The 14095-nt window shown below is 40.0% G+C and overlaps 1 protein-coding gene across 1 annotated transcript; it reads left to right on the top strand.

The window, feature by feature from the left end:
* The first annotated feature begins 218 nt into the window (after positions 1–218).
* On the top strand, positions 219–13011 carry LOC143431235 (adenosine receptor A1). The gene is made up of 3 exons (XM_076907812.1): positions 219–468; positions 7815–8031; positions 12351–13011. The coding sequence occupies exons 1-3, from the start codon at positions 219–221 to the stop codon at positions 13009–13011; spliced, it is 1128 nt and encodes a 375-aa protein (XP_076763927.1).
* The last annotated feature ends 1084 nt before the right edge of the window (positions 13012–14095 follow it).

Raw genomic sequence — 14095 nt, 5'->3', positions numbered from 1 at the left:
TCTCACAAATGGTCCCAATTTGTCTCAGTTCCAAAATGAACGCGACGATGCTTCCTCTTTCATATGAGACGATATATTTCTTTTCTACTGTCAGATTTGCAAAAATGCTTGTTACAAACGCGATTATGCAACTCGTGATACAATTTTAAGCGTGTTACAGTGAATTGTTCTGTCACTCTGGTTTCTCACAAATGGTCCCTGTCTATCTCAGTTCCAGGATGAACGCGACTGGCTATCCCGGTGCAACGAGCACTTTGGCTAGCATTTTGGGCCTCGATTCTCAGATAAGAATGAACAAGGCGGAGACCATCTTGAACAGCGACCTTGACATTTCGCCAGTCACCCTCTCGTCCGCCTGGTCCCGAGTGGCGAGGCTCCTTCTATTGGCCTCGATGGCGGTCGGTGGCAGCGTTGGTAACGTCTTCATGATCTCAGCGGTGGTCGTAGAGGATCAGCTTAAAAAACGAGGTACAGTAACCACATTTTCCTTTTACAAACTGCATCGTTCTCGTCGCGATCCTCTTGGCGTTTGAAATTTTAAGCGAGCGCGTCGCGAGTAAAGGTGGAAGTCCTTTTCGTTATTCCATCGAAATTGGTTTCACAATTTATTCTCTACGGGGACGTCGTCGTAGGGATTTTTCGGGGCAGACGTCACACAGGTGCATTTCTCCAAGCGATACCTATTCCCAATGCAGTAAATATCCGTCTGGCGCACGTGGCAAAGTAGAAAGGTCCCCATAAATGTTTAAGCGCACACGTATACGCGCTCTGAACACAGTCGTTCGACGCTCTTTTGTGGAATCGTTCCTTCTTATCTCCCAGCGCGGAAAGGGTCCTCCTCGCTCGTGTGCAAAAGGACAAAAGCCTCCTACGCATTGGCCCGGCGACACGAAGGATAATACCAAGGAAGGAAGCGTTCTTTGATTCCTCTATTTCTGGCCCCTATGGTAACCGAGATCCTTACCTCTCGTATTTATTGAACAGATACTGGACAACCGTTACGATAACAGATACCAGAGCGCGTGGCTTCCTTTAAATGTAACCTGGACGTTCTCCCGCAAAAAAATCCTGCTATCGTCCCACGGACCGACAAATCGCTATGTGTTACGCGGTTATGGTAAACGAGCAGTGTTTATCCATGGGATGCGAGCTGGGATTGCTTCGCGTGCTCTGTAACGATGTACAGCTGCTCTATATTCAGCTTAGGGGAAAATAGGAAATATAAACGTCCGGGAATTTGAAAAATAAAATCGTACACAATTTTATAGCACTTCATGATGACTCATATAAATATTTCAGATTAGTATATATATTTACACTTATCATATATTTTAATTAATTGAAAGTAGATCGTCCCTCTAAATATTCCATTACATCTAACATTCTATCTAATTTTATGTCATTTCACGACGTTTTAAATAGATATTTCAAATTAGTATATACATTCACACTTATCATATACTTCAGTTAATTGTAAGTAGATCATCCCTTTAAATACTCCATTACATCTAATATCCTATCTAATTTTGTATCATTTCACGACGTTTTAAATAGATATTTCAAATTATATATCATAATAATATATATATTTCACTTATCATATATTTTAGCTAATTCTAAATAGATCATCCCTCTAAGTACTCCATTACATCTAACATCCTATCTAACTTTGTATCATTTCACGTCCTTTTAAATAGATATTTCAAACTAGTATATACATTCACACTTATCATATATTTTAGTTAAATGTAAATAGAACATCCCTTCTAACTACAGTAGAAAAGACTTCTTCCAATGAATACCAAAAAGTATCCACCAATTTCGTATTACTTCACAACGTTTTAAATAAATATTCCAAACAAGTATATACATTCACACTTATCATATATCTCAGTCAAATATAAATAAAATATCCCCTCTAACCACAGCACAGAAACATGGACACAGAATAAATTTCCACAAACGAAACTTCTTCCTTATTATTGCAATACATATAAAGCCACAATGAACACAAAAAGGTGTCCACCAATTTCGTACCATTTCGCAACATTTTAAATAAATATCCCAAACAAGTATATACATTCACACTTATCACATATCTCAGTCAAATATAAATAAAACATCCCCTCTAACCAAAGTACAGAAACATGGACACGAAATAAACATCCACAAACGAACCTTCTTCCTTATTATTACAATAAATATAAAGCCACGCGAGGATCACTCTTCTAATGAATACCAAAAAATGTCCACCAATTTCGTATCACTTCACAACGTTCTAAATAAATATTCCAAAGTATCTACATTCACATTTATCATACATCTCAGTCAAATCTAAATAAAACAACCCCTCTAACCACAGCACAGAGAAACATGGACACGAAATAAACATCCACAAACGAAAACTTCAACTTCTTCCTTATTATCGCAATGCATTTAAAGCTACACAAGAATCACTCTTCCAATGAACACCAAAAAATGCCCACCAATTTCGTATCATTTGACGAAGTTCTAAATAAATATTCCAAACTAGTATACACATTCATACTTATCACATATCTCAGTCAAACCTAAATAGAACATCCCCTCTAATCACAATACAAAAACATGAACACGAAATAAACATCCACAAACGAACCTTCTTCCTTATTATTACAATAAATATAAAGCCACGCGAGGCTCAATCTTCCAATGACCATAGAAAGATGTCCATCGTTTACGATCAGCATTCCACGACTCTTCCACCCATAGTCGATCATCCCTCGCGGGTACTTCCGTCTGAGAAAGGGTCTCGCGAAAGGATCTTCAGCAGCGAGGACCTTTGTGAAAACGGGGGCCCCGATCGGGACGTAAATAATTCCGTGTTCCGTGGAAGAGTCGCGATCCAGCGGGAAGATTTTCCGTTCCCGCTGTTACGCTGGCAATAAACTTCGCTGTTCTCTTTTTCTGCGCGCTGGCAATAAACTCGTCGTCCCTTCCGGGCAACACCCAGCGAGCGCAGTCGCTGGCTTAGCGGCTAAGTAAGTGGAAAGGGTGCCCATCTGATCGTCTGTAACAATTACGCTACTTCGCATCGACGATGGCCATAAATAGAAATATTCAGGGTAACAGCCGTGGATCGATCCTGTCCAGGAAATCCTGCTTTACGACTACTTTCAACGCGCGCAGTTCGACTGCTACGTCGTATCGACGGAATCGATACCCGTTCGCGAACCTATTCCGCGTTACCGTTTCGACGTCGCGTCTGTCCCAGCTGAGTGGTACGTGTGAAAAGGATATTAGACGGTCGTTAAAAGAGATGCTGCTCGAGCGTGTGTAACTTGGGAGAGCGATGCGATCGTTCGCGATGAGAGGCACGGTCGAATCGAGAGACGAATCGAATTTATTGAGAAGGATCAGTCGATTGTCCTTGTATATTTACGAAGAAACTTCTCTTTAATTTAGATGAAAATTGCGATGAGAGATGTTTGTTTAACACTTGATGTATTTAGACTGAGATAACAGACCTTCATCGAATGATCTATAGTTTTATTAAAATCTGATTGTACCTATGTGATGATCACTGAGAAGAGTCACTCGACTATTGTTGTATATTCACCAAGAACGTCTCTTTAATTGAAATGAAAATTGCGATGAGTGACACGGTCGTTTTATGCTTGATGCATTTAGACTGGGGCTAGGGATCTTTATCGAATTTATTGAGAAGGATCAGTCGATTGTCCTTGTATATTTACGAAGAAACTTCTCTTTAATTTAGATGAAAATTGCGATGAGAGATGTTTGTTTAACGCTTGATGTATTTAGACTGAGATAACAGACCTTCATCGAATGATCTATAGTTTTATTAAAATCTGATTGTACCTATGTGATGATCACTGAGAAGAGTCACTCGACTATTGTTGTATATTCATCAAGAACGTCTCTTTAATTGAAATGAAAATTGCGATGAGTGACACGGTCGTTTTATGCTTGATGCATTTAGACTGGGGCTAGGGATCTTTATCGAATTTATTGGGAAGGATCAGTCGATTGTCGTTGTATATTTACGAAGAAACTTCTCTTTAATTTAGATGAAAATTGCGATGAGAGATGTTTGTTTAACGCTTGATGAATTTAGACTGAGATGACTGATCTTCATCGAATAATCTATAGTTTTATTAAAATCTGACTGTACCTATGTGATAATCACTGAGAAGAGTCACTCGACTATTGTTGTATATTCACCAAGAACGTCTCTTTAATTGAAATGAAAATTGCGTTGAGAGACACGTTCGTTTAATGCTTGATGCATCTAGACTAAAGTAAGAAATCTTTATCGAATTATCTGTAATTTTATTAGAATCTAGTTGCACCTAGGCGATGGTTATTGAGAAAAATCACTCAACTATCGTTGTATATTTACGAAGAAACTTCTCTTTAATTTAAATGAAAATTGCGATGAGAGATATGTTCACTTAATGTTTGATGCATCTAGACTAAGGTCACAGACTTTTATCGAATGGCCTATAGTTTTATTAAAACCTGTGTTTTATTTAAATATGTGATGATCACTGAGCAGAATCAGAAAATTGTCATCGTATATTCACCAAGGAAGTTCTCTTTAATTTAAATGAAAATTGCGATGAGAGACACGTTCGTTTAACACTTGATGCATCTACACTGAGAGAGACCTTTAGTAAGAGACCTTTATCGAATGATCTATAGTTTCATTAAAATTTGGTTATACCTATGTGACGATCACTTAACTATCGTTGTGTATTCACGACGAAACATTTCTTCAATTTAGATGAAAATTGCGATGAGAGACACGTTCGTTTAACACTTGATGCATCTAGACTGACAGAGACCTTTAATAAGAGACCTTTATCGAATGATCTATAGTTTCATTAAAATCTAGTTGTACCTATGCGATGGTTATTGAGAAGCATCACTCAACTATCGTTGTATATTCACGAAGAAACATCTCTTTAATTTAAATAAAAATTGCTGCGATGAGAGACACGTTTGTTTAATGTTTGATGCATCTAGATTAAAGTAACAGACCTTTATCGAATGATTTATAGTTCTATTAAAATTCGATTATACCTATATGATGATCATTGAGAAAAGTCACTCGACTACTGTTCTGTATTCACCAAGAATTATTTCTTTAATTAAAATAAAAATTGCTGCGATGAGAGACACGTTCGTTTAATGTTTGACGCATCTAGACTGAGGCTACACACCTTTCTCGATTGGTCTAAGGTTTTTTTTTAAATCTGTGACGATCACTGAGAAGAATCGCTCAACTATCATTGTATACTCTCAAAGAAACACCTCTTCAATTTAACTAAAAATTAAAAAGCATATACGTACAGTGGAAAATTGTCGCCAATAGAAGCGCTAAGAATTACGTTCCACCAAAGTGAAACAACCCAGACGGGTGGTACCATCAATTTGAACCCGTTCGCGAGCGAATCGATCAGTGGTGCCATGGCGAAGAATCCTGTCCAGGAGACGACAATAGATTTGGTCAGCATTGTACGTGAATCCGGCAGAAAAATGTAAATCCCGTATTCACGGTCCGTTCGTCATGTAAATGAATACCACCGGTAGTCGAGTACGGTGCGAGTACAATGGTGGTAGCAGCGTCAAAATCTCTGACAGAAAGATGAAATGCGAGAGGAGAGCTGCACGCAGGATAATTCTCCATCCCTTGGCGAGCGTGGCTATAACTTGCTATTCTTCGTCAAAGGGGCTCAAGATTAACGACTGCATTTAATCAACCGCAATGGATAATAAGAATTGATACCATCGACGTGCGTAACGTTGCGTCTAAAGAAATCTACCCTCAAAATTCAAATTTCTTTAAAGATAGTTACAACATTAAAAGCGTAACGTTGCTTCTAAAGAAATCTACCCTCAAAATTGAAATTTCTTTAATGATAGTTACAAAATTAAAAGCGTAACGTTGCGTCTAAAGAAATCTACCCTCAAAATTGAAATTTCGTTGAAGATACTTACAAAATTAAAAGCGTAACGTTGCGTCTAAAGAAATCTACCCTTGAAATTGAAATTTCGTTAAAGATAGTTACAAAATTAAAAGCGTAACGTTGCTTCTAAAGAAATCTACCCTCAAAATTGAAATTTCGTTAAAGATAGTTACAAAATTAAAAGCGTAACGTTGCTTCTAAAGAAATCTACCCTCGAAATTGAAATTTCGTTAAAGATAGTTGCAAAATTAAAAGCGTAACGTTGCTTCTAAAGAAATCTACCCTCAAAATTGAAATTTCGTTAAAGATAGTTACAAAATTAAAAGCGTAACGTTGCTTCTAAAGAAATCTACCCTCGAAATTGAAATTTCGTTAAAGATAGTTACAACATTAAAAGCGTAAGGTTGCATCTAAAGAAATCTACCCTCAAAATTCAAATTTCTTTAAAGGTAGTTACAAAATTAAAAGCGTAACGTTACGTCTAAAGAAATCTACCCCCAAAATTCAAATTCCGTTAAAGACACTTATAAAATAAAAAGATAGCGATGTTACAAGAAATTACATCGCATCGAACGCGATGGTTTGCGATTTCGTCAAAGATACTTACAAAATAACGAGATAACAGTGTTGCAAGAAATTATAATCAATGTCGAACGCGATGGTTTCCGTCGAAAAGAGTAGCGTTGTGCAATTTACTCGACGATCCTCTCATTAGCCAGATTACATGGAAATTCGCGAGGCAACGTACACGGAAGATCGTCAAGGGGCCATTGAATCGCGTGACGTCGAATTTATTAACTGTTGAAATTTTGTTTGCCAATTTCTGCTGCCAGGCGAAACGAGCGTGGATTTCGACGGCTGGGTAACACTTCCGGTGGAACATTTAACGAGAGAATAAACCGATTCGTTAAGCGCGCGAGCCTCGAGTTCGTTAACGGGTGGCGAGGGGGTGGAAATTTTCATACGCGCATTGCCAAGTGGAATTGTTCGACGGATTCGTCGGATGGTGATGGATCTGACGTTGGATTAGAACGAGTTAACGAGCAGTTAACTTAGGAATGCCAATTAATTCCGCGATATAGGTGGTAACTGGCAATCTGCGGGACTCTGTCCTGGCGAAGCAACCCCTTGCGTTTGACGCGGCAATCGCGCCGTTAATTTCTATCGATCGACGGTGCACGGAATTATTCAGCCTTCTACGACGACGTCCCGCAAATGAGGTTGCTTGATTACGGCCGCGTTTCGTATGGAAAACAGCTCGTTAAGTCGTGAGAGAATTACGAATGCATTGATTATTGTTATTGCTTTACTGGCGTGCTGTTGTTTAAACTGTAGCGCGTTTTTAATGTCACCACAACCAGCTCGCATAATTCGAGAAACATACATTTTTGACTAATGAATTAATTCTTCGATTATTTTCATTCTACCACTTTTAATTTGCCTCGAAATAATTTTTATAAATCTAAACAGTGAGCCGTTCATTATCCTACGCGTCAATTTAATGCTCGAATAATTCGAGAAATACCTATTTCTGACTAATAAATTAATTCTTCGATTATTTTTATTCTACCACTTTTAATTCGTCTCTAAATAATTTTTATAAATTTAAACAGCGAGCCTTTCATTATCCCACGCGTCGATTTAATGCTTGGCAATGTACTTTAAGTCGTTCTTGGTTTAAAGTCCTCAATTATGTCCTCGAACGGCGATAATGAGACTACACAACTGTCTCGTTTGAATCAGATCTCCGTGCGTGTGTGAATTTAACGAACGAGCGTTCATTAATCAACGCTTATCAGCTTTTCATTCGGACTAAATCGTGATCACGTTGTTCTGTTGCAGGTAATGCGTTCCTGGTGAACGTAGCGTTGGCAGATCTGTTGGTAACCGGCTTGGTGATACCAGTATCAGTGATCGTGATCCTGGCGGGGCACGAAGAGTCGTTGAGCACGTGTCGATTCGAATCCACCCTCGAAGCGCTCTGTTTCCTGGTTACGGTGCTTACGTTGACCACCATTGCTGCTGAGAATTATGCTCGTTTGTGTCTACCACCCGAAAGGTACGAAGAATAATCGATAATCGCGATTATCATATATTATTTACAGAACTTGCTATTCTTCATATATTTTATGTAAATATATTGTACTGTTAATTTGAAGAAATTATGATTGAGTAAAATGAGCAGCCGTTTCTACATTTGAATGCGAAAGATTTTTCCTCGATTCTTTCAGAGACTGTAATTAACAATAATTATTATATTTATAGAACTTGCTATTCTTTATATATTTTATTTGAATTTATTTTACTGTTAATTTGAAGAAATTATTATTGGGTAAAATGACCAGCCATTTCTACATTTGAATGCCAAAGATTTTTTCTCGATTCTTTCAGAGACTGTAATTAACAATAATTATTATATTTATAGAACTTGCTATTCTTTATATATTTTATTTGAATGAATTTTACTGTTAATTTGAAGAAATCATTATTGGATAAAATGAGCAGCCATTTCTACATTCGAATGCGAACAATTTTTCCTCGATTCTTTCAAAGAGAGTAATTAACAACCCTTAAAAACTCGAAGCAAACCCGCTTTAATGTAATCGCGCTTTGATCCGATTACTTGTCAACCTGATTACTCTGTGATCCGATAATAATCAGCTTTAGACCCGGAGAACGTGATTTTGATTTAAATTAGGGAACTGCGACGGTCAGATCAGGTATCCCTCAAACGAAATTCGAAAAAAAGACAAACGCTCAACTTCTCTGTTGGTTACGATTGTAGATGCCAATTAAAAAGTGTTCATCCTTGCTCGTGGAGACTCTTCAATTCTACCAGCTTCGTTAGAATGGATTATACGACTGCGATAAAGCTTTCTACATATGCTTGAAATGTGATAAAAAGAAGAAGCAAAGGGAGAAAGGGTTGTTGAACGTTCACGCGTTAGGACGAGGCGCGACGTTAATTTCACTTCTGTATTTGCTACCACCTTACGCTTTGCCAAACACTAAACATGGACAGTCGTAATTTCAGATGCTATTGCAGCCAGCGGCGTCAGGCTCGTATTGGATCAAAGAGCTTCCAGTGCGAGCCTTAAACTCACATCAATGCCTGCGTAACGTCCAGCGTGCAACCCTCTCGTTGCGCACCCTCTGCCATCGCGATCGAGAATAGTCGAACTTGAAAATAATCGCCAATAGAAATTTCTTACATGTCGCTCGAAAATTGTGGGGAATTCGAGAATAATCGAACTTGAAAATAATCGCCAATAGAAATTTGTTACACGTCGCTCGAAAATTGTGGCCAATTCGTGAATACTCGAACTTGAAAATAATCGCCAATAGAAATTTGTTACACGTCGCTCGAAAATTGTGGGCAATTCGAGAATAATCGAACTTGAAAATAATCGCCAATAGAAATTTGTTACACGTCGCTCAAAAATTGTGGAGAATAGTCCAAGCATGCAACCCTCTCTCATCGCGATCGAGAATACTCGAATTTGAAAATAATAGAATAAAAATTTGTTACACGTCGCTCGAAAATTGTGGGGAATTCGAGAATACTCCAACTTGAAAATAATCGCGAATAGAAATTTGTTACACGTCGCTCGAAAATTATGACGAATAGTCCAGCATGCAACCCTCTCTCATCGCGATCGAGAATCCTCGAACTCGAAAATAATCGCGAATAGAAATTTGTTACACGTCGCTCAAAAATTGTGGGGAATTCAAAGGCTGCGAATTTATATTCGACAGAATCGCGTGGACGTTGTACGACTGCCTCCTTAGAAATTGTATATCCACGTGTAAACCCCTGAGGGAAATACGCGGTTCGCCAGTGTGCTTCGACGTCCCCTCCATATTGTATCTTTCAATTTCAACGAATGAAGACTTCTCGAGCAAACTTGGTGGCCTCAGTACAAACAGGGTTGTTTCAAAGTCCCTCGATTCGTATCACTGAAAATTCTCCCTTAACATATGCCTGAAGACGAGCTCAAGTTTCATTTGACGCTTCACGTTGAACGGTTCTGTCGTTTTGCGTTTAAGGGTGGCGATAAGAATGTTTTCGAGTTAAAACGGGTAGAAGAGACGTGTGCGTAGTTTCTGATTGATCGAGTTTTATGAAGTTTTGCCTTCGATAGATTTATGAAACCTTTTCCGCGTAACAGATAAATTACATTAGCTCAGGGGGCGAACAGTATTTGAGAAATTACTGGTGCAGCATGCTCTGCAATTCGATCTTTGCTCGACTGTCGTCGTTCATTTCGAAGATTAATATCATAATGGACTATCCATCCTGAATGTTTTATTTCGTTCGTGTAAATAAAATTGTTCGCGCTTTTAGCAAGACTTGTCAAGACTGACAAATTGGAAATCTTCAATTTGAGGGCTCCATATGTCTTTAATTGTACTCTAATAGATTTTTGCAAGATATAGTTTAGTTACGCAAGCAATTTCGTCAAACAGTAGTGGAAAAACCGATTAAATTTGCTAACAAATTTGAAAACCCCTCAATTTAAGGGCTCCATACACCTAACAGTAATTAATTGTACTCTAATAGATTTTTAGAAGATATAGTTTGCGTGTCGTTTCGTTACGCAAACAATTTCGTCAAACGGAAGTGGAAGAAGCGATTAAATTTGCTAACAAATTAAAAAACTCCTCAATTTAAAAGCTCCATATGCCTAACAGTAATTAATTATATTCTAATAGATTTTTACAAGATGTGGTCTGCGTTTCGTTTAGTTACGCAAGCAATTTCGTCAAACGGAAGTAGAAGAACCGATTAAATTTGCTAACAAATTAGAAAATTTCAATTTAAAGACTCCAAACACCTAACAGTAATTAATTGTATTCTAATAGATTTTTAGAAGATATAGTTTGCGTGCCGTTTCGTTACGCAAGCAATTTCGCCAAACGGAAGTGGAAGAACCGATTACATTTGCTAACAAATTAGAAAATTTAAATAATTAAAAAACAGTAATTAATTGTATTCTAATAGACTTTTGCAAGATATGGTTTGCGTGTCGTTTCGTTACGCAAGCAATTTCGCCAAACGGAAGTGGAGGAACCGATTAAATTTCCTAAAAAATTGGAAAACTCCTCAATTCAAAGGCTCCATACACCTAACAGTAATTAATTATATTTTGATAGATTTTTAGAAGATATAGTTTGCGTGTCGTTTCGTTACGCAAGCAATTTCGCCAAACGGAAGTGGAAGAGGCGATTACATTCGCACGCGGAAATTGCCGTGCGTTAAAATGGCGTCGCGTTCCATCATCGTCCATAAGGTATCGAACCGGGAAACGTGATCAGTTACAGTCGAGTTGCGGCTGGCTGAAAACCTATTTCGATTAATGCCACGCCACGAATCTCTTTCGACAGTTTGACTTTGATGTAGATCGGTTTCACGGAGTTCCCAGCATCACAGTCGCGATTCAGTTCCTAATTTCACATTCTACCAGCGGCTACCGCGATTTGACTCAGTGAGACTCGAACTGAACGGTCTTTTGCATCCACGTGCGTGCGTGGTCAACGGGTAGAGAACCACTACTTTATCCTTAAACGCTCGAAATTCCACGAATGCTTCGATGTGTTAACTTTCTCTTCGAGTTATGTACATTCTTACCAGAGTCTCTAAAACCTTTAACGATCTTATCTCTCGCGACAACACTTTCAGGGAAGAAACGTGCCTTTTGTCCGTGTTCAGAAATTACTCGTGCATAGTTCAAATTGCAGTTGTAATCGTGACACTGCAAGATTTAGCATTCGCAAGAAATTAAAGACAAGAATCTTTCGTTTCGATCTCGGAGTCTTCCCATTCTTGTAACCATTGACAATCTCACAATTGCCATTTGGTACTCGTGACAACATTTTTCTCAACACTGTTCAAGTATCCTCATCCTTCTCATTCTACTTTCTCGATTTAACTTCAGACTCTTCCCATCTCTGTAACCATTGACAACCTCTTAATTGCCAGATTTAGCATTCACCTGAGAATCTTTCTCAGCCTCTTCTCACCTGTGTAATCTCTGACAATCTCTCAACCACCATCTCAGGCTCTTCCCATCTTTGGAATCATTGACAGCCTCTCAATCGCCAGATTTAGCATTCACCTGAGAGTAACGATGAGAATCTTCCTCAAACTCTTCTCATCACTGAAACCATTGAAAATCTCTCAACCACCATTTGATACTCATGACAACATTTTTCTCAACACTGTTCAAGTATCCTCACCCTTTGCACTCTACCTTCTCGTTCCAATTTCAGACTCTTCGCATCTCTGTAATCCTCAACCGCCATTTGGTACTCACAACTTTCTCCTCGACAACAGACAACACTGCTCAACCAATCTCACGTCTCCAACTCTCCTTTCAGATACGCCCTGCTGACTCCAAGCCGCGTAACAGCGACGATCATCAGCGTCTGGTTGATCTCCGTGATGACAGTGGTCTTGCAGTCACTTCTGGACGTGGGTCCCGACTTCTGCAGGCGTCGACTAACCGGGATAGCGTTGGAGCAAATAATCGGCGCGACGCTTCTGGTGGGCTTGCCAATCCTGATCGTCACCTTCCTCTACGTAAGACTGGTAATCCGCGTGAGACGCGCCACCAGGGGCTCCTACAAACCGCCAGTCGCCTTCTCCTGGGACTACGAGCTGACCAAGGCGAACATGTGCAGCTGCGTGATGTTCGTGGTGTTCTGGCTGCCGTTTGGCACCGCAGTCTGCGTCAACTCGTTCCGCTCGATCAGCCCTGGCATCCTCTACAACCTGGCCTGGTTCGCCCTCTCCAAGTCCTGCTTCAACAATCTGCTCTACTGCGTGGCTGACCGCCACTTCCGCAGCGCCTACGTCAAACTGTTCCATTACTGCTGCTGCAAGACCACCGTCAGCTTCTCGCGAAGACCACGCGGCGAGGGTGGTCGAAACACTGGCGACGTACGCCCCAAGGTACACATTTTCCATTCGTACGCGAGTCCTGGCTCCTGTCGACCACCAGTCGGCAGACCCAACGGACGCGACGTCTACGAGCTCTAAACGATCCACGCCACGCTTCAGGGCCAGCTAGCTGTGCCCAACCTCGTCTGATACAAACGATCGCCGTCCAGTAGTGAACTTAACCTTCTGTTTCTTCAGTTCGAGCAACAGCTGGGCGATCCGTCGCTGAGACGCTTACGCTGTTGGGTTGCTTGCGCTTTTCGATGCTGGGCTTTCTTCTAAGTCGCTTTTCGATGCATTCAGAGAATTTTAGGAATACCAGGAGGGTTTAATGGATTTTAAATGCAGAGGAACTTTTGCTGTCTGACGAAGACGCTCAGTGTTTCAATTATTTAAAGGCACTAATTCGCTGGTATTTTTGGTACGATTGTAATTGCTGTTTTATTTCGACTACACGACTGATGATTAACATATCCACGATCTGCGTGAATACAGTTCCACTGTTCGAAGCTTGAACTTAATTCGCTGGATCGAGCCTATCGCATCCGCACGCTAGATTCGTATGAAATTGCGTACGTGGATATCGCGGATATTGGAGACCTCGTGGCCGATGTTTCCGTTTCAGTGGCGGAATTCTAATGAAATGTTCAAGCGCTGGAAATTCAGACAGTCGAGGTTCCACTGTAACCCTTGTTTGCAGTTACGTTACTTCGTTCGAGCATCGCTGCGCTCTCGAATCCTCAGCGAAGGATTTTTAAACAATCCCCTCTTCAACGGACGTTTTAATTATCGACGCAATATTTTTATTTCTGCGTTTTACACATACGACTGCGTTCGCGATGTTCTGTTCGAGTCGTGCAATTAATTATCCACGCAACAGTGAAAAGAAAACTGTTCCTCCGTCTTTCGCGAGTCTTCAGCAGGAAATTATCGCAGCTTTCGTCACTGTTTCCAGAGCTGATAAAGTACCATTGTAAGGCTTGCTCTTCTAGTCTTTGCACGCGTGCAATTATTGTCCAATGGTCGCCAGGGTGGCACCGGAAGCGCGCGCCACCCTCTGACGCGAGCATCGAAAGAGTATACGTGAAAGATCGACGGAGTGAAACGTGCAATCGCCGTCCATCGCAAGTCTTGTATCTTATATCCGCTTTGATGTCTCTTCCGTCTTCATTCTTCCAAGAGT

The sequence above is a fragment of the Xylocopa sonorina genome, chromosome 17 (genome assembly GCF_050948175.1).
Source record: "Xylocopa sonorina isolate GNS202 chromosome 17, iyXylSono1_principal, whole genome shotgun sequence".
In the NCBI taxonomy this organism is placed as follows: Eukaryota; Metazoa; Arthropoda; class Insecta; order Hymenoptera; family Apidae; genus Xylocopa; species Xylocopa sonorina.
Note: the sequence above shows the minus strand (reverse complement) of the source record. Positions and strands in the feature narration are given on the sequence as shown.